This window comes from Denticeps clupeoides, chromosome 4 (genome assembly GCF_900700375.1).
Source record: "Denticeps clupeoides chromosome 4, fDenClu1.1, whole genome shotgun sequence".
Taxonomy (NCBI): Eukaryota; Metazoa; Chordata; class Actinopteri; order Clupeiformes; family Denticipitidae; genus Denticeps; species Denticeps clupeoides.
In genome coordinates this window covers 13,510,835-13,532,302 of record NC_041710.1, presented here as the reverse complement: position 1 = coordinate 13,532,302, position 21,468 = coordinate 13,510,835, and the positions used below count along the sequence as shown (strand labels likewise).

The 21,468-nt window shown below is 42.5% G+C and overlaps 1 protein-coding gene across 2 annotated transcripts in view; it reads right to left on the bottom strand.

The window, feature by feature from the left end:
* LOC114788245 (protein unc-13 homolog A) overlaps positions 1-20,972 on the bottom strand; it is a 35,894-nt gene extending 14,922 nt beyond the window's left edge. Inside the window, exons 1-19 of one of the 2 annotated variants that reach the window (XM_028976617.1) lie at positions 20,613-20,972; positions 15,490-15,519; positions 15,205-15,304; positions 12,725-12,842; positions 11,960-12,086; positions 11,363-11,433; positions 11,020-11,062; positions 10,510-10,539; positions 7,562-7,772; positions 6,015-7,091; positions 5,512-5,614; positions 3,196-3,242; positions 2,831-2,909; positions 1,630-1,635; positions 1,448-1,522; positions 909-1,128; positions 586-813; positions 343-484; positions 69-238 (exon numbers count right to left, since the gene is read on the bottom strand). In XM_028976617.1, coding sequence (XP_028832450.1) covers positions 69-238; positions 343-484; positions 586-813; positions 909-1,128; positions 1,448-1,522; positions 1,630-1,635; positions 2,831-2,909; positions 3,196-3,242; positions 5,512-5,614; positions 6,015-7,091; positions 7,562-7,772; positions 10,510-10,539; positions 11,020-11,062; positions 11,363-11,433; positions 11,960-12,086; positions 12,725-12,842; positions 15,205-15,304; positions 15,490-15,519; positions 20,613-20,634 — 2,899 coding nt within the window. In that variant the 5' untranslated portion in view covers positions 20,635-20,972. The remainder of the gene's footprint in view (positions 1-68; positions 239-342; positions 485-585; positions 814-908; positions 1,129-1,447; positions 1,523-1,629; positions 1,636-2,830; positions 2,910-3,195; positions 3,243-5,511; positions 5,615-6,014; positions 7,092-7,561; positions 7,773-10,509; positions 10,540-11,019; positions 11,063-11,362; positions 11,434-11,959; positions 12,087-12,724; positions 12,843-15,204; positions 15,305-15,489; positions 15,520-20,612) is intronic. The other variant, XM_028976616.1, reaches the window with a different exon arrangement.
* Positions 20,973-21,468: the final 496 nt, after the last annotated feature.

The window sequence follows — 21,468 nt, the reverse complement described above, 5'->3', positions numbered from 1 at the left end:
AGTTAAAGATTTCCCCCTTCTCATTCTAAATTATAGAGAAATGCAGAGTAGTTTTCCTAAAAACTTACCGAGGTTGTACCAGACGTCCATCTCCCCACTGAGGGTGCGCACCTCTATGATGGTCTGACCCAGGAAGTCATCTGACTCTCTTTTAAACCGCTGCTTTACGCGGGATTTAATGTCATCGTCTTCATCCCACACACGCACCTTTATACGGTCAGAGGAGTTGTGGCACTCACTGGATGCAGGTAGAGAAACTGTATTACTGTCCTGCACTGTATGCACTGGCGCAGTGAAGCAGGAGCCACTGGAACAAAGTGGACCACAGTGTGAGGTACTCACAAATGGAAAGTCTCGTCCCACACTGGGTTGAGGTTTCCATAGATGGTCTTAGTTCTCTTCTTCGTCTTTCCCACTTGCACGGTAACATAAGGATCACTGGAGCCTGTCTTATCTTTTGCCTGGAGACCCTGTGCACAAGCCACTGCAGACAGGGGAGGTAAAACACACATGTTTGCAGTTCAACAATTGTTCTTCATAAGGATAACCTGCCTGTCTGTCTGTCTATCTATCTAGGACACACACCTGTGATGCTGATCTTAGCAGACCATTTGGATGTGCCATCCAGCACGCTCTGCTTGATTTGCTTCATTTGGGTGCCATGTGCTGCCTTGGCAAGACCGAACACTTCTTGGATCAGCTCAAAGATTTCTGGCTTGTTCCTCTCTCGGATCTTCATGCGGTCTTTCAGGACCATGATGATGTTCTGTGTGCGATCTTCTGCTCCATGCTTTGAACTCTTCTCTGCTGCCCCTGTAAAATTGTAGGGAAATGGGCAGAGCATTTCACAACCATCTATGAAAAGAAAAGTGTATCAATCTGGCTATAGACAGTGTCACCAGTCTTACTCTGCAGGCAGTCCGCATTGAGCAGATCCTGACACTTCTCGTGACACTTCACCCCACACTCACTGCAGCGCATGCCCTGCCGGGCAATGCCCCACAGCAGCCCCTCACACTCATAGCAGTAGGTGGGCGTGGTGGCTGTCCAGACTTCAAAGTTATGTGGTGTGGTACAGGAGATGGGGTAGATTAGAGCCTGCAGTGTCTTCTTGTACACATGACTCTTCTGCAGAGATAGAAGAGCAGTCAGGTGCAGGTTTAGAGTGGTTAAAACTAAAACCGAGACTAAACTGGGAAAATGAATCACATAAAACAAATTAGTAAAACACACGGTAAACGGAATTGTTTTTATTGTTGTTGACATGTACTATGAATTTATGTACGATTACATTATGTGTGACAGGCAAAATATTAATGCTGATTCAGAAAAATCTAACCCATTAATGTTGTGCAAACTGACTGAAAGGATGAGTAGTGACCTGATGACCTTAAGCTTAAATTACACACAACCACACAAACGGTCACATACACAGATTCATGCTCACCAGCTCCTCATTGTTTAAAGTACTGCAGGCCATGGCAGAAGTGATGCCTGCCTTACGAGAGTTCTGGACCAGAGACTGTTGCGAGAAAGACAAGAAAGATAGAATAAAGAATAGGAGAAAAGTAAGCCATATGTTCCCTGGTATAGTGTGGGTGCATTGTGGAGGGTACTGTAATAACTCACCATTGCCTATTGCCAGACAGGGTATGAGGAGAAGGGGGGAAAAGAATTAGAAACTTAGTTAGTAAACAGTACAAAAGTCAGATCTCTGGGCTTTGCCCTGTATTCCTGTCACTTTATGTTTGTTACAGAGCTATTATCTGCATCTGAATTAGCGGCATCCTCTCGCCATTGCTCCAGTACCCCTGAAAACCAGTCTGTCTCTCATTTTATTAACCATATGTCATATATTACCTTTTAAAATTGAACATGGGATGAATCCAGATTTTTGTATTCCAATAATATGTTGCATATTATTGGAATATATGCAACATATCAATGTTGCATATATTCCATTGCAGGTCTTCATCTCATCTCATCTCATCATAATCATATTTCACTATTGTCCTTGTCTGCTTTTTGTCGATTTCTAATGGTGAAATTGTTTCTTTTTCCTATATAGATTACAGTTGTGTGTGCCACGATGTTGCTGTATTTTAAAAAAAATACAAATATCCTTATATTTCATGATACAGTGTCATGGAAAGGAAACCACAGAAAATGTATTAATACGAATCAACTTAGACACGCAGACTATTTATGGTCATCCAAACACCATCACTTCCAGTCAGCTGTTTATTGAGGTGACTCTGTAGCTGAGGAGGATGTGCATCACTGCTGGTTATAGCCTTCCTGTCAGAGGATCCCCTACCCTGTGTTAATGCTTTATGTACCATGCCATTATTTCCTGCTTAGAAAGCGGATAAGAGGGCTCTAAGGGGGCAGACAGAATCAGATGACACAATATGAGCAAGAAACTGATAGATGAGCACAGGGGATCTGTAGAGGACAAGAAACAGAGAAAACCATGGGAGGTGGGGAGAATAAGGAAAAGGGGCGATTTGCAGTGAGCGGAGAAAGAGGCATATTTACAAAGAGCATTGAGTAAAAATCGCAGATGATAATTGTGTTTGCAGTGAGATAATGGAGCAGTAATACCATTATTACACTCAAGCAGTTGCTCTTCAGCCATGCTGAGTCAGCTCAACGGCAGTCAGGCAGAAGCAATAATAGCTGAGTGGACATGAAATCAGAGGGAATTAAACATTTATGCCACCCTCTGATGTTCTGTGCTTTGGGTGGAGAGCGCACTACATCTTTCTACATCTCTCCAGTGTCTGTAGACTCATTGATATTGTTTGTGCTTGTGTGGTGTGTGTCTTACCAGGTCTCTGACCAGTGGGATGGCTTTCCTCTTTCGTAGGTCCGGCATGCTGTCGATACTGTACAGCGCCCCACCCATCCTGAGAAAGGAAAAGCCCTGGCATCAGAGAACCCCTGGCCCACGTACAAAGGGTTAAGATATGAATGATACTAAATATGAGCATGCATTTTAAACTTGAAATTATGTGTTGAACCTGTACATCTTTTATATGGTTTATAAACATAAAAAAACACTGCATCAGCTCAGTTTTAAGCCTCTATCAACACACCAACGCCTTGTCTCTATCTATTTCTCTAATGTAATCCATATTATTGATCAGTATTGATTTTGTAAGTTTTGCATTTTTTGGCCTTTTGACAGCTCACCCCTCTTTAAACCACAGCGACTGTGATCCATCTGTTTCTCCACGAGCCTAAGGAAACAAATAGATAGAGAGGGGGACACAGAACAAGGGGCAAAGAATGATCATTTTGTACAAGTGCCCATTTTTTTTTATTAACCCATGCAAGCTGACCACTGCTGCAGCCCCTGACTGCCCAATCTCTTCACCTCAGTTTATCTGATCACTGTAAAAGCGCTTCAGTTTACACACAACCTTTGTATGAACTTGCTGAGGCAGCAAAGTAAGATTAATGCAGTTTGCAGAGGACTGGATGCCTTCGCACTTACACAAACTCACGAAAGTGGCTATTTCCACTATAATCACTCATTTTTAATTCCTATTCTGGAGATGCACACAAGAACTAAATATCAAAGCCATGAGCAGAACTATACACCCTCATAAGCATGCATCAATTCTTGTCTGGCTGTCTGCTATAATGAAAAGGGCCCATGCCAACATCTTCTCATCACATTTCAATTGAACCCCACCACCAGTCAATCAAATCAACATCCTATGAAGGTTTGGTTATACAGAAGAGGCTGATTTTTGTAAATGTTTATCCAGCTACAGTGGAACTGAAATAGTGCTGACAGATTAATCACCATACAATGTATGTTTTAGTTAAAATTGGATAAATCATGAACAAAAGCTTCATAACACCCCTGAGTGTTGAGTAAGCAGAATTTAATATGGCTATTGATATATTGAGAGCAGCCCTGATTAAATCCCCCCCTGAAAGGTTTGGTTGTCTCTATATTTCAGCAGAGAATTGTCTCCTGCATTTTCATCTGAATAAGCCCTTTCTTGAAATAATCTTACATTAAAGGTCCCCTACCATTTTTTTGTTTTATATTGGTCTTAGCGGTCCCTTAATATTGTATCTGAAGTCTCTTTCTGGAATTCAGCCGTGGTGCTGAATTACAGGCACTTTTAACCTGTCACACAATGAGATTACCCCATGATGCACCATATTGGTGTGTGGAGAGAGGCAGGATGAGGAGGAGAGAGGCCAATAGAAGTGAGGGGGTATTCGCGGAAATAATGTCATCAGAACCATTCACCAACCACAATGTTTGGCACAGACAGGATGTCGTGTCACATTTTTCCAGAAATTTTTTTAATTAACCCAGTTTCTTCAGAAGCTCGCATGACTTAACTAAAAAAATACATTTGTGCTCATTGTTATATCCAATCACCGAGCAACTGCAATGCACATATGAAGGCCATGACAGTTGGTGGAAATAATGTTTGAGGGGAGGGGTGGGAGATTAGTAGAAAAGTATTAGGGAGAAAAGTAACCTTTTCCCTTATGACGACATTAGGGGACCAATTCCAGATCAGACTGCTCTCTGAAAGGCAATGCAGAATGGCCAAAGTACTCTTTACATCTATCACCATTTCTAACCACTGCAGGACCATAGACAGGCTAGGACTTGTATTCATGTTAAATAATCTCACAAAGTGAAATTTTCATGATAGGGGACATTTAAAGATAGTCTGTGACAATAGGATTAAGAGCCTCTGTGTAAGGCAGTGCAGATGAGCTCTGCTCATGACTCTGACTCCAGCTATTCTCCAACTAAGGTCCTGGGCTTGAATAACAGAGAAAAATATTAAGACAATTTTAAACTGGACTGGACAGGACAGGACTATACAGTGCATCCATCACACAGAGCACCACATGAGCCACACAGCACAGACACACAAACCCACCTGGCAACCCGCTCCAGCCACGCCCCAGCTGGGAGTGCATGCAAACTGCTATGGCAATGACAATAAACTATAGAGAAAAAAAATGAAACAACAAACATAAATATAATGGTGGAGTGAAACAGCAGAGGGGAGGAAGCAAGTGGGGGGAAAAAAAAAAAAAAAAAAAGAGAAGCAGTGTGACATATTGCAAAAATAAACAATGACAGCGGTTCATTCCTTTATCAGCATGGCAAAAAAACTTGATCTGTCATTAAATATGTGAGTGGTAAATAAGTGCAGAATTAAAACTGATTGTGTTAAAATAGACTCATGATGAAACGAAAGCTCTTTGGATGTGGGAGGAGCAAAGAAAGCTTCAGCTGTCAGTCAGTGGCCTCTACAGCCTCTCCAACAAGCCACTCACCTCCCTCAACAGCTACACGGGTATCTTTGCCCTCATCTGATGAGTTTGATGATTTTGAGACTAACAGCACATTAAGCCCTGGACAGTTTTTCTTGGAAAATGAGCCATAATAGCTTTGGACGGGCTGTTGAGCGAAGCGATGGCGTGGCAGTGACTGTAAAAGTGACTGAACCCCGCTGTTACCTCCTGTAGCTGCTGGCGCACTTTGTTGAAGAGACGGAGCCAGTTCTCCTTGGCTCTGACTGCCGGGTCCACAGGTTCACGTGGCTGCTCTATCACAAGTTCACTGCAGTTAAAAAAGAACAGAAATGTGAACATTTTGTTGTCAGATATGCAATTTGTAAAAAAAAAAATTCAGAATGACAGATTCAAAAATTTCCCCAAAGTAAAATCTAATATGACAAAATAACAAAATGTTAAAAAACTATATTAGGAGCAAACAAAAGTTAAATAAGGTAGGTCACATAAACATTACACCAGATATGCCTAAAAGCTGAAGAGATTAATCTCTCATTAAGTTGGAATTTATCAGAATATGTAGGCCATAGAGTGCCTTTTGGACAGAATATTGGTTTGTGTAAGGCAGTAATATGGTTTGTTTCAGAAAAAAAGATTTATATGCTGACTGATGAGCAGTAAAGCATGATCTAAGTATTGAAAAACATGCTTTCACTTCAGTGGACTACCTCTCTGGTTCCTCTTGTGGTTCCAACTCTTTGTCGGCTGGAGGGGAATGTGGAGAAATCATTTCTTCCTCTGGAGGAAACTGCTCCTCCACCAGTGGAGAGAGCTCCTCCCTCTGAGGGGGATCATCAGTGAGGTAGGATTCCTCACCAGGGAGGGGCTTCTCTGAAGGAGGGGTGGTTGGCTTGGCTGCTGAAGAAGGGGACTCCAAGGCTGCTGCCACAGTCGGTGGAGGCGATTGGTCGGTTAGTTCTGTGGGCTTCCCCGGAACACCAGGTGAAGATGACTGCATGGCAGGAGCAGTACTGGAAACAGGTGGAGGCTGTTGTGACCCCTGAGTAGAAGCAGGAGGTTTGGGAGACTGGGATGGAGGTTGGGGAGGACTGGAGGAGGACATACTCAGCCCAAACACTCCAGCCAGTGGCTTAGCCATTGCAAAGAATGACTGAACAGAGGGGATGGGACCAGTTGAAGCTGGCTGAGGTGTTGTCTGAGTTGGGGGTTTGCTAGGCTGCCGGACCAGGGGTGGATGGGCTGAGGGTGGCTGGGTGGTAGGCTGACTTTGGGCTTGGTTCGGGGTTGGAGCTTGGCTGGCTGCTGGAGGCTGTGGGATATGCTGCTGGTGGATGGAGGGCTGTTTCTCCAGTGGGGGTCGTGATTCATGAGACACATCCAATGTGGGGCCAGTGGTGCTGGTTGGGGTAGGTGTGTAAGGAGGCTCCTGCTCTTCACTCAGTGTCCCATCCAATGGATAGAGGTCTTCATCATCATAGATTACATCTTCCTCCTCTCCTTCACAGAGATCATCTGGACCATAGAGATCCCCATCCTCGTCGTGATAGATCGCTCCTTCCTCACCGCCATCTTTGCTGTAGCCACCCTCATCACTGTAGCCCCCATGTGTCTCATCAGGGTCCCAATCAGGCGAGCCTTTGCTGTAGCTGACGGAGGAGTGGCAGGAGTGGTACGAGTCATTCTCGTCGTAGAGCTCACGTTCGCCATACTCACCGCAAAACTCTTCACTGAGCTGCGAACTGCAGCGGCTCAATTCTGCCGACGATGCATAGCTGCCTGTTGGGCTGATGATGAAAAAAAGAGAGGGAATGGTAAAAAAGAAAAATACCTGTCAGTGCTTGTGTATTCCCCAGAAAGGTGCTCAAGTCTAAGGGCCGGCTGTTCCACAACAAACCATTCAGTCAACAACAATATCCTATCCGCCCCTCACCAATAATGAAAGGCCTGGGAGCAGGCTTTTATTAAAGGTTCAGCTTCAGAGGACATGGCAAACGGAGAGACACTATTTGTCATTTATGATGAACAAGAGGGACCTGACATTGGAAAATAAGCACAAGCATGTACAGACATATACTGTACACACATTCCAGTCTTTATGTTTTTTTTAATGATAGAATGATATCTAACAGGTGATAAAAGACCACATCACTAGCACCAAATTGCTGTCAGAAAAAAAGGTCTCCCTGGAGGAAATGTATTTATTTATTTATTGGTATGACAGTAAATAATTTCTCTATCTTCTTCTCTTTATTACCTGATTCCCCTCGGGTGGTCATAGTCTAAGTCACAGCTGTATGAGGATCGCTGATAGGTTCCTCTGGAGGCTCGGTGCTGGTGACCCATGGGGTACTGGTGCACAGAGGCATTGGGCTGGGAGGTGGTGTAGTAAGGAGGGGGAATGCTGTTGCTGGTCTCACTGCGGTAATCACTGTCCCTGTCATCCACCGCGCTGTCAGGGTCTTCATCTGACCCCCCCCCAAAAAAAAGAAAAAAAAAGACAGACAGACAGACATAAAGAATGAAGTTAAACATATGGTATGTTAAAACACTTTTTTTTTTTACAGTAGACTCAATTTTATTTTCTATCTTGAAACAAGCTTACAAATAAAATGCATTATTTTTACTGTTTGGGTCTGTCATATAGACCATGTACTATTGTCCTCTGAACAGGCTTTCAGCCCCCTGCAGGAAGCAGTCAAAGCTAGTGATCCGGGAGTCAAAGCGACAACAAAGGCCTCGCTGAGATGCATAATGACATATAAAATACTGCCAAAGGGTGTCTGGAAAATTGGGAAAAGCCCGAAAAACCACCCATTACCATTCAAGGCTAACACATGAAGCCTTGCACAGAAACTCAAACTGGTTGCTTCGGTGGAGCCAACGAGTCGCCCACAGATCGGTACCAAAGTTGGAAAATTTTCTTTTGGGATTTGTTCTGACAGTTGAGAGACTTCTGCACAGTCGGACATGGCTTGCGGACATGGGTCATGCGCAAATTTTTTTATCGTTTATTATTCTATGATTTAATACTCTATTGAATCAAACTTTTCTGTCTTTGTGGCAAGATGGTTAGATGTACAAAGATACGTTTGATTGACAGCCCTTGAAATCAACAAATTGCCAGATGCTTAGATGTGCAATAATACATTTGATGGTGAAGGTCTGGTCAAGATCAACGTTTTGACATATGGGATGTCTTGGTCTCACTCACACAGAATGTTGAAAAGAAAAAAACATCAATGGGAAACAAAAACTTTTATTTATTTTTTTTTAATTCAAGTTGTACCAAAGCGTGTGCACTGATAAGCTATATTTATATTGTGTGAGGTGTGATATTTGTGATATTATCTTTATAAGTAATCCAAGTAGGCGTGGCTGAGCTATTAATGCTCAGTGTCAAATCCCCATAGGAATGCTAATTTTAGCATTGTAGTATTTTAAAAACACCTCCTACTCGCAGACGCTTTGACCTAAATACGCATCTTGCCTCTGGGAGACACCCTTGACATGTTCAAACTTCTTTTTTTGTTTTTTTTAAAACACTAAATAATTAGATTTATTATTATTTTCTTTAATCATGTTTTGCAAGGGCAGCTCTTGGCTATTTTAATAAACCATGATTAAATATCTGATATGTAAATGCGTTAATAGATTTCTACTCTGTTTCACCTCTAGCTCCAGTCATGGCTGAACGTTTTGAGAATATACTAGTTTTCACAAAGTTTGCTGCTTCTGTTTTTATTATGACAATTTGCATATACTCCAGAATGTTATGAAGAGTGATCAAATAAATTGCAATGTCCCTCTTTGCAATGAAATGAACTGAATCCCAAAACAACCATTTACATTGCATTTCAGCCCTGACACAAAAAGAGATCATTTTAGTAGTCCTCTTGTTAACCCAAGTGAAACTGTTGAGGAGCACAAGGCTCTTCAAAGATCATTCTGTCATGCTGATTGAGTTAGAATAGCAGACTGGATGCTTTAAAAGGACGTTGATGCTTGAAAATCATTGTTCTTCCTCTGTTAACCATGGTTACCTGCAAAGAAACATGTGAAGTCATGATTGAGTTGGATAGAAAGGGCTTCACAGACAAGGACACTGCTGCAAGTAAGAATGCACCTAATTCGACCATTTATTGGATCATCAAGAACTTCAAGGGAGAGAGGTTCAAGTGTTGTGAAGAAGGCTTCAGGGTGCCCAAAAAAAAGCCAGCAAGCATCAGGGCCGTGTCCTGATGATTATTCAGTTCCGGGATCGGGTGCCACCAGTGCAGAGCTTGCTCAGGAATGGTATCAGGCAGGTGTCAGTGCATCTGCATGCACAGTGAGGTGGAGATGTTTGAAAAATAGCCTGGTGCGAAGAAGGGCAACAAAGAAGCTTCTCACTTCTCTCCTAGAAAATTGTTTGGGTTATCTGGATAAATTATTGTCTGGAGAAGAAAATGTGAAAGCTACCATCAGTCCTGTCGTGTTCCAACAGTAAAACATCCTGAGACCATTCATGTGTGGGGCGGCTTCTCATCCAAGGGAGTGGACTCAGGGAGTTTTGCCTAAAAACACAGCTATGAATAAAGAATGGTACCAAAACATCCTCCGACAGCAACTTCCCCCAACCATCAAAGAACAGCTTGGAGAAGAACAATGCCTTTTCCAGCATGATGAAGCACCTTGCATTAAGGCCAAAGTGATAACTAAGTGGCTCATGGAACAAAATTATGGGTCCATCTCTTGATGAATTGCCTTTGAAACTTGTAAAATTATACTTCAATACACCACAGAGACAACTTTAAATATTTAAAAACAATGAAGCAGCAAACTTTGTGAAAACCAGTGAAAATCTTTTTGCCATGTCAGTTTTTCATTTGGATTTGTAAATTATTAATATCACAGCTAATGGCACAAGTGACTAAATGATCTGCAGGCCAAGTGACCATCCCATGATGAACACAATCTGTTTGTCTCTGTCGCATGCCTCATGTTGTGAGTGGAGGAGGATGAACTGGGATTTTACCATATTCTTAGCTGCAGACAGGCAGGTTTAACAAAACAAATGCTACATCCTTCCAACAAATGAATGTGTAGAGAAATTATGAAAATACACAAAATGTTTTAATACACAAAACAATTTTCAAACATTGATGGTGGGAAAGGTTTTGAAAGAATTTATATATTGTGTTATTCATATAAAGTGCAACTCACTTTGCTGGTCTCCCCATAGATTCCAGTTACCTGAAATGTGCCAAACATTAAATTATTATTGAAAACATTTACTGAAATATGATGTAAAATAATAACACTATAATATCTAATAATTCATACTGAACTTCCCTTTTATACTTTTGCCAGTATAAGTATAAATCCAGTCAGTATGTAGCAAAATTATGAGCTACAATGTTGGATCATGATACTCTGCTAATGAACTAATCGTATTTATGCATCCTTAAAATATAACTGTAGTAGAGGATTATTGAGAAGTTCTGGTACTTGGTGCATGGGATGAATCACCGAGGAAACACCCGAGTGAATGGTGATTAGCAGCACTCATCCATCTCCTTGTGAAACATTCATACCCCCATTAATGCCCCTAACCCCATTCGCCCAGACATGCCAGCTGCATTTTCATTCAGGGTGACTCATCCGCGTCGGAATGGCCAGAGTGTACTTGGAAGACAGGAAGTGGAGTAGAGTTCTGGTTAATGTGATACTCACAGCACTGTGTTCCTGGCACAGGCAGTGGTCGCTCATGCTCCACCTCATGCAGAGAACAAAAAGTTCAACATCAGACAGCAGCTCAAGGTCTGACAGACTTTGACATCAAAATCCTTAAGGAGATCAGCTTTCTGCATGTGGCTTGATTCAATAAAGACCATGGGGTAAAAGAGAAGCAAAGGAAGACTAGCAGGACAGTAGAGGGAGGGTGTTGGGAGAGTAGTAGGGGAGTAAAACAAAAGAGATGACCAGGAGAGCAGTGTGTGCTGAGTGAGCCCTGTGACACTCAGTAATGAGTAGACGGATGAATAGCTGGGGGCTACAGCACTGGTGTGTAACTCACATCTTGGTCTCTCATAGAGTTGAGTTGCTCCAGTTTCTTAGCCCAGTAACGAGCTTCCTCCTCTGGGATGTCTGTGTGTGCAAACCACAAAACTTTTCAGGTAGAATTCCTCAACTCTCTCTCTTGTGTATTCAAACACACATGCGCGCACGCACACGAACACGAACACGATCCAAAGTATGGACACTTCATCCGTGACATCGGCAATGGCTTCTGCCACAAAAGGCCAATTTGTTGATTTCTCTCCAGAAAAAGGGATAAATGCTGCTAGTTCTTTTGCAGCTTACCTGCATGCTCCAACCATGTTCCTTTAAATCATTGTAAATTAATTTGCAAGAAAATAGTGTTCATTTATTTGTTTCACAATCATTGTTGTTTTTTATTTGCTCAAAATAAATGGTGTTTGCTAAGCTATAGATAATTATTTAACATTAAAATAATAGTGTTCTTTCTGTTCTCAGTTTCTTTTGTTTTTTTTTATAAATTAAATGAATACCATTAAATTATAAGTTGTATCAATAGAAGTAGTAATACCATTTAAACCTTAATGCTACCCATCCCTAGACCAACCCATTGCCAAACCGATCACCAGCTCACCTAGTGGCAGTTCAAAGCGGGTGTCCAGCAGGACTCTGTGGAACGTCGGGTCTTTGGTGCCACAGATCTCATTATCTGCCTGTGTTATGACCTGGGAGTCCAGGGTCAGCCATTCTCCTGGGCCCTCCTTTCAAATCAGAGAAAATCACAATATCATATCCTGCAACCCCAAAGGTCTGAATGGTCAACTGAATGCATGCAGTTCACCATTCAACCAGAACCACAATGATTTGTTATGACTGATGTTCATATCCAGAACAACTTCCATTCACCATGGTAAAGGTTTACATTTACAGCACCTTTTCCAGAGCGACTTACAATCAGTAGTTACAGGGACAGTCTCCCTGGAGCAACTCAGGGTTAAGTGTCTTGCTCAGGGACACAATGGTAGTGGGATTCGAACCTGGGTCTTCTGGTTCATAGGCGAATGTGTTACCCACTAGGCTACTACCACCCTTACAGGTTTACTGAGATGCACTGAAATACAACAGATGGACTGAACATTTAGTGTGTGGTTCATGCACTGCCCCCTGTACTATGTGATCTCGCCATCGTACAACGAAGACTGATGATGAATACAATGGACAAAAAGCTGCATCAATGCCTCCAATCCTTTGCTGATGCCACTTCAGATCTGTCAGGCTGTCTAATGACCATACAAATGGGAAGTATAGAATAATGCTGACATGCTTTCATAAATTTCAGACGTTTAACTAACTAGGCCTTGGTTCTAAACCACAAGAGGTCATTAAAGCAAGTCTCCACCTCATTGCACTGGCGTATGTTGCGCAGTGGAATCCACACCGTCCCCACCATGGTGTCCCAGATTAGACCTTTATTCCACACCTCCACTGACAGGCCCAGGTCCAGCCGGTTTATCTCACTGGGTAGAGGGGAAAACAAAGACACATACAATTCTTATGTATTTACATTCAGATTTAAAACAGCCTACAGTGTCATGCATATCACATTAATTACACAGCAAGCTTCATTAAAGTCAGAGAGCAGTGGGCTTGAGCTTACAAGCACTCAGCAGAAACCAATTTCTCTATGCTTTTTGTAAACAAGCAACCCACCCAACAAATGAAATGGAATAAACCACAAATTTCTACCAAAAAAAAAATCAAAAAGTGCTCAGGTATTGTCTCAAACAACCTGCACTACCCCCTTCAATATAATAAATCAGCTCCAAAATATCTTCTCCAGTCTTATTGTACTGACTTGACTAGTGCCTTGCTTGCCATCCTTCCCAAGAAAAGGAATAAAAAAAAAAGGTGATGCATGTCCTTTGAACGGCCCTGGATGTTCCCTATAGGTGCACTTCCTATGGCAAAGGCAGTTAACATGAAATGCCCTATAAAGGTGCCAAAGAAGGACTGTTTAGGGTAATCTTGTATAAAGACCCCTCCAGTGGATCAAACAGTGCTGTCTCACTCAGCCCACCACTCATAAAGAAAATGTGGTGGGGTGTCACATGGGGGTAGGTAAATGTAGAGGCTATCGGCTGCGTTTAGGGGTTGACTGTACGACACCAGGATAATGCTAATGAGATCAGTCAGCTCTTATCACTGCATCAGCCCCTGAGTGCCTGCTGTTCTTAAAAGGCCTCTGGAGCACAATGTATAGAGAAAAGCCATCAAAGACAGGTGCTTACATTCAGAGGTGAGAAAGAAAGAAAGAAAAAGGGAGAGAGAGAGCAAGAAACGGCAGAGTATTTAGAAGGAAAAACATTGAACACATAAAATATTATAAGTCAAAGGACAAAGGAAAGAGGAGGAACAGAAGGAGAAGAGATGTAGTGAGAGGGGAAAGATGGGAGACTGCAGTCTGTATTACATAACATCTTACATGGTGCAGCGGCATTTGGAGTGGGAGGGAGGGAGAGAGAGAGAGAGGGAAGGATGGATGGAGGGGGGCGATCATTATAACTACACTAAAAGGGATGAGCATCCTGCAGAGTCTGTATGCAGAACTCTGCAGAAATACGGAAATGCCAGGCTGACAATTTTCAGTGAAACAAGGTATTGTTTAGTATATTTGTAAATATTAAAATACCAGCTATATTCACTGACTACGGTCACACCACGTTGCAGCAAATAGTAGCCATGTTTTATCTGCAGAGATAAGATACAGATGCATCAAGAATGAACTGATGCCAGCGATGACGTGACGCTGCACTGTGGTCACGTTCATTGATGAGGCATGGATTGATTGTGAATGATGATCACAAATACACATAAATACAAGGCAGAAGCAGCTTGTCACCTACTGCCACAGGGTGACTGGCAGTGGAATCACTAAACACCCGAGTCATACAGAGTTCAATGACAATCACTTCACTTCACTTCTGAACATACTGGATCAGCACCAGAGACAGCTCCTCTTTAGCTTTCTCTTTATTATCTTTATTAAGGATCTTCATTAATGTTGAAATGGCACTGATTATACATTGAGAGGGAATAAATCATAAAATTATAAAAAGAAAGTTATGCAAGATTTATGTTCAAACTAAATATAATGTAATATTAGTATAATGGCTCTGCTTGGACAAGCCCTGATGGGAGCAACAGAATGTAAAACAAAAAGAAAAATATTAATATAATGCCTTGGTTTGAACTAATTATTCTGCATTTCAGCTTGAGAGCGATAAAGAAAAAAAAAAAAAACAGCAAAGTGGTGCTGCAGTCAAGCTATGTTTCCCAGCTGTCGACTCCAACGCCCCAGGTTTATTACCATCCAGTCATTGCTCTGTTAAAGTTACATCACCAGAAAGCAGGACCTCCATATTACAGATCTGCAGATATCTGGATTTGGATCTTCTGAGCAAAACTGCAGCTAGCTGTGTTTTTTCCCCAACCAGTTTTGCATTATATAGGTTACATTTACATTTACAGCATTTATCAGACACACTTATCCAGAGTGACTTACAATCAGTAGTTACAGGGACAGTCCCCCCCTGGAGCAACTTAAGGTTAAGTGTCTTGCTCAGGGACACAATGGTAGTAAGTGGGATTTGAACCTGGGTCTCCTGGTTCACAGACGAGTGTCTTACCCACTAGGCTACTACCATTAAGTGTTGCTCAACTGGTATTTCCAATCCTTCAGTAGAGGGTTACTCAACAGATCCTAACAACAAAACCAAGACAACGTGGTAAAAAAAAAAAAACAGAGCCCAGGGAACAGACATCAGAGAGAAATGCCAAAAGAAAAATGCAGGAGAGGAGGTGAGGATGGAGAGGACTCACAACATGAAGTCCTGCTCCCAGCTGGGCTGGCTGCCACGGACAGCAATGGTGGTGCTCTTCACATTCTGTACTTTCAGCGACACATAGGTGTTGAACTTCTCTGTTGGCAAAAGGACAGTTTGTCTCTTATATTAGCTCATACATACACACACACACACACACACAAATGTGTTTCATGCCATATCTTGCTTTTTACCGGCATTCCACAAGAGCAATCTCAGAATGTCAGAAAAATGTCAGAATGCTGATTCAGAATACACATTAGCTGAAAGCTGAAGCTCTCACCTTGGGGTCCATCAAGCTTGGCTTTCTTCACTGCAATGAATGAAAGAAAGTTTCATTAGTGATGATTCCTGTAATTGATGGTTGAATATATTAATTGTCATATCTCAATGTCAAAAGTAAAGTTGCATAACTGCACAACTGGTTTCTGAAAATGAACATTAAATGCAATATGCTGGCAGTTCAAAGGCCATTTTACATCACTGGGAACCAGTCATCACAAGTTTAAGATGAAACAGTAGCTCTCTACTGTAGCCTAGTGCTGTGCATGATAAATGAAAGTTTTTATATAACTAATCTGAGTGTTTTCTTCTGATGAGGCAGCGAAACTGTTAACCAACATGTAAAACTAATGTACGTAATAAATACTGTATCTCAGTTGTGTAGTTAAGTGTACGGTCTTCTGTTGCGCTCAGACAAAGTGAAATATGTTGTTTTGCTGTAGGTGGAAATCTTTAACTGCTTTTACTTCTCTATATTTATGACTCCATAATCACTGTGTGTGTGTGTGTGTGTGTGTGTGTGTGTGTGAGAGAGAAAGCAAGCAAGAATGAAAAAGAGAGAGAGAGAAAAGAAAGCTTTGCCCCGCTCATGAATAATTTATGCCTGTTGTTGACCATGCCATGGAGCTGCCAATGGCAGCCTGGCATTAATATTCAATAGACTAATCTCACTCCAATAACTACTCTTGCACCCTTACCGTGCGCACGCGCACGTGCACACACACACACACACACACACACACACACACTGATTATGGAGTCAGCTAATTTCTGTTCACTAAATTACCCCAGCAATTACTATAAAGATCTACACAACACTTAAACAGAAATACACATCATAACAATGGCAAATACACAAATTACACAAGGAGAGAGTTCAGCCACAGGATGAACAATAGTCTGCTAATTAAAACCAGTAGCATTCAACAAAGTTAATACAGCACTTAATTAAAAACATAATTAGAGACATACTTGTGCGATGCTAGTAGTGCTACAAAAACACACACAACTGAGCGCACACACTCACACAGACACATCTCAACTAAACCATGAACAACAGAATTTACACCAGACTAAAGTCTTTGTAAATGTGTGTGGGGACGGTGCTTTGCTCAGTGGCACCTTGGCGGATCGGGATTCGAACCGGCAACCCTCTGATTATGGGGCCGCTTCCTTAACCACTAGGCCACCACTGGCACCGCTGGCAACAATGGTCCAGGCAGTTCTATTTTAGGGAAGTTATATTTATAAGGCAAAGGGAGGTATTGGAATGTGCTGTATAGGGCCTGGCGATATCCCGAAAAAACTGATCAGTATATACCTTCCCATAGTGAACGATTCAATTTTTCACTTTTTTTTTTCTAATATTGCCAGACTGAAACCGAAGACACCAGAGATAATTAAAAGTTTATTAACATATAAGACCATGACTTTAGTCACCCTCCTTGGGTACATTTTCAGGTGTTTTTAGCTTTACCCAAACTTTTTCTGCAGGGCCCCATTTTTTTTTTTTTCAAGACAGGAAAGCTTCACTCAGATTTAGGAATTTTATCAGTCTTTGAATTTCAAACACTTTCTTTTGGGATTGAAACAATCAATGTTTCTGAATATTTTGCCTTTACAATTTTTGTGTATAATTTCCAATGGCAATAAATTCACAGTAAAAAAAAAATTGAATCACCAAATTTTTAAATAACACTGTTCAGCTTGCTCAACTTCAGCTCGTGAAATTCATGGTTTGTTTATGGAATCTGATACACACATACACACATTGTCTTTCATTCAGTCATGTGAGCATATGATGCAAGCATTAATTTTTCACATGCATGAACTTGTTTGCTTGCTCCAGTTGTCGGAATACTTTATGCAATTTGCAATCATGGAGCTGTTATCAATATGTAAAAGATTCCCAGACTAGGGATATCTGGTAGCCATGTGTCCCTGTATAAAAGTAACAAACACACACATAAAGGTGCTAATTTCTGCCCAAGGCTGATCACCAAGATCAAGATTCATTTTTTCACCATCATCGATCATGAACAATCACCATGCCCTAGTGCTTTATCGTATGTAACACACATATGATGAAGTGAATGTCATGTCAAAGCTGCTCGTCTTTACTAAGGATTTCTGCCATTTCATTTTTTATATATATAAAATAATCTTTACGGTGTGTCAGAAATGAAAGAAAGAAAGAAAACACATACCAAAAAATTACACACCAACAAAAAGATCTGGGTGCATAGTTTCTCATCTCCCAGAAACAGTCCTTTCTTGTGTCTGTTTGAGAAGAGATACTTAATGTGACATTAGGACACATTGATCCATATAATCTGGATAGTCACACAAATGTTCACACTATCTGCAGTAGAAATAGCATGCAGAAAAAGAGCCTTAAAACACATATTTTTTAATGGTCTCTTACTTGTCCAGATTCTTCAGTCAGATTATATTTTTAATGCCATTCAGTACATTTAAAGTAAAGACAAGAAGCATGTTTAGCAAGTTCTATCTTGGGTGTTGTGGAATTAATATTTAATCTCTTGAGAGGCCAGAACATCCTCCTAACATTTGCATGCAGCTCATCTCCTGGAGAGGACCTTTTCCCTCCCGAAAGCTTTTAGTACCAAGATAGTTCCTGCTGAGTCTCTTCTTTTCTGCAGTCTTTTTTTGGGCTGTTTCCTCCAAGGGGAGGGGCTGAAAACCAGGCTTTTATATGTAAAAGCTGAAGACATCTGGTCCAATTCAGCCTTTTCTGCAGTGTGACTGCAGGGGCTCTGGGGACTTCCAAATTATCAACCTCTCATGTGACTGCGCATACCCATGGCTGCCAGTTATGATATAAATCTTTAATGGCTTAATTTGTCTGTTTTGTTTACACATGCCCTGTAAAACAGGGACGTTTTCAACATACGCATGAACAAATTATTATTTAACACAACTACGTGTCATACAATGGAGTGGCGGTTAGCAACGTGACTTGTGAATTTTTCTATGAGTTAAGAGTCCCGGCTTGGACCATAACATGCTCTTCCCGTGTTGCCGTGGGTACCCTCCAGGTTCTCCTGCCTCCTCCCGCCATCAAGGCACGCACACCTCCGTAGATGTGAGTATGTGAGGGAATAGAGTGTGTGTGCGCCTGCATTTGGCTCACGCCCCGCCCTGGGTGAGTCCCCATCCTGTGCCCAGTGTCCTGGGATGGGCTCAGGCAGGTACGAGCCTGACTAGGACTCAGCAGTGAGTGAGAGTGAGAGAGAGAGAGAACAACAACAGCAGGTATTGGGGATTGTAGATATCATTTAAGCCCCTGGTATACAGATCTACAGTGTATTGTTTTTTTTTTTATTCCAAACTTCACACAGCACTGGTAATGTCTCCTCCAAATTACACTTGAGTAATGGAGGCTGCAGCCTGGGAGTGAAAACTGTGAGTCACCGATGCACTTCCCGCATTAGAATTTTGACAATAGGGACCTTGAACTTCATTCAAGCACAGCTCTGTAGGTAGCACTGGTGCTATCTTATTAATGCTCTTGGAGCGTGTCACTTAATAGAATCAAACATAATAGGAGAGGTCAAACAGTGCAACATACTCCATAACTCCACAACAAAGTAGCTCCAAGCCTTATTATTACCAGAAGGGCCCTTTCCTATTTAGTTTTACTAAATATGAGGTAAGAAAAATGTTTCCTGTAATATATCAATAAATGGGGATCAATAAAAATGACTAGGGCATAATACAGGAAGGGGACGCTTAATAATAGCTCCATATCATAAATCACAGGGGGCATAAATAATTCATCGGAATCTGTTGCCTGCAGCAGCACAATGTAATCAATGGCCACCGTATGAATTAGACCAGAGAACGCTGATGGACTCCAAACAGGACTGACAAAAAGTGCCTAAACAAATGAAAGCAGACGGCAGATGTGTAAAAAGAGTATCTGCGCGTTTGGCCTACTTGGAGATATGACATATTGCACAATAATATACCATTTCAGACATTTTCATTATGGCAGCATATTTTCTTGATTGCATAGTTCAAATTGCGGGGAGCAAAGCACATGAGCAACCCTTCCAGTGCCGTGTTTTTCTACATATGTACTCACACTCGCCTATGAACCAGAACACTACAAAGTCATAGGTTCAAACCCCACTTACTACCAATGTGTCACTTAACCATGAGTTGCCCCAGACTGTCCCTGAACGTTGCTCTCCCTGAATCAAGAACAGTGAGGATGGTGCTTTGCTCGGTGGCACCTCGGCGGTTCGGGATTCGAACCCACGACCTCCTGATTACGGGCCCCCAGGCCAAACGTGGCTCGTGACTCACGGCCAGGTACAATGTGTGCACGGTCAGACCCAGCCTGAAGCGAAAGCACCCGCTTACATAACACATTCCGAACCATGCTATTATTTCCCTGCATTTGGTAGGTTGAACGTCGGGGCGGCTGTGGTCCGGTGGGTGGGTGACCAGCGGCTGAATAAAACCACAAGCACCCCACGACGTTAAGACAGCGCCGACGCAGATTAAAAACGCCACCGGTGACCGTCACAGAGCCGCTCCACGTCACAGCTTTCCCAACGATGCCATCCAGGGAGGAGGGTCTGAGTGCCGAGAACTCCCCTGCTCACGACTCGCCACGATTCCACTCAGCCCTGCGTCGACATTTCGCCGCTTTCCCGCCACTCCGACGCAAAAAAAGGGCTAAAAACAGGCGCGGAGACGGGAGGCGGCCGGTGTCACGCCTGCAGTGGGGCGCATGACGCCATGCTCGTCCTCCTTGACGGGGAAGGGGGGAGTGGAAGGACTCACCCCCACAGGAATCCCTCACGACCGGGTCCCGGTACCACGTACACCCCCGAATCAAACACGTAGAGAGAAATTATTTTTATTATCCGGCAAGGACATTTACATACACAAAATACTACAATTTGAACGAAACGAAATATTATATTGTGTATAAAGTGCCCCGCAAAGCACTTTTCTATTTCAAGCTACACTAAAAGCTAATTACATGGCTAAATGGTCATTTATTAACTTTGAGAACACACACGGATGCCTCCGATTAGTTTATGTGAAATGGTGAAAAAATAAAAGAAAGCCTCTTTTTTCGCCACTTACCCCCAACGCACAGCAGGGACATGTCTTATAGCAGCGCGGAGCTGTCCAGGCTGTCCTCTGCCGGACCCCAGGGCTCCACTCGCGAGTGGGATGCGTGCTGTGATTGGGAGGCGTGCGCGTCACACCCGACTCATTTCAAAAAGAGGGGAAAAAGCAGGGCTTTCGATGTAAATTCAGACGAAAATCAGCGGACCGCGGGCTGTAGGCGCAGTGCGAGCCGCTCTCTCGCTCTTCGCTTGGAGACTGGCTCCAGCCTCGCCTCCGGCGCCATCTTGTTTCGGCAGCGGTGCAGTGGGGACAGCTCCCGGCGTGACGTCACGCCGACGCGCCACCTGACCACGCCCCGCTGGAGTTTCTCAGCCTCCTACGACATCTCATTCTCTTTCTTTCTTTCTTTCTTTTTTTTTGTGAAGGAGCTCCCGGAAAACACATAGTGAATAATAATCAGCGCTTCAGCACAGTGACTGAAACCGTGCTGCGTTATCACTTTTACATAAAGATACAACAACAACAATTTGAAAGTGATGTCATTGTGATACACAGCACACAGTGCACACAACGAAATGTGTCCTCTGCTTTTAACCCATCACGGGCAGTGGGCAGCCCGTAAAGGGCAGCCATGACAGGTGCCCTGGGAGCAGTGTGTGGGGATGGTGCTTTGTTCAGTGGCACCTTGGCAGATTGGGAATCGAACCGACAACCTTCTGATTATGGGGCCGCTTCCTTAACCGCTAGGCCACCACTGCCCATATTATATAACTATTATATAGTTATATACTTCATATATATATATATATACATACATACATACACAATTTTATAGTTATAATAATAATAATTATGCCAAATGCCTAAG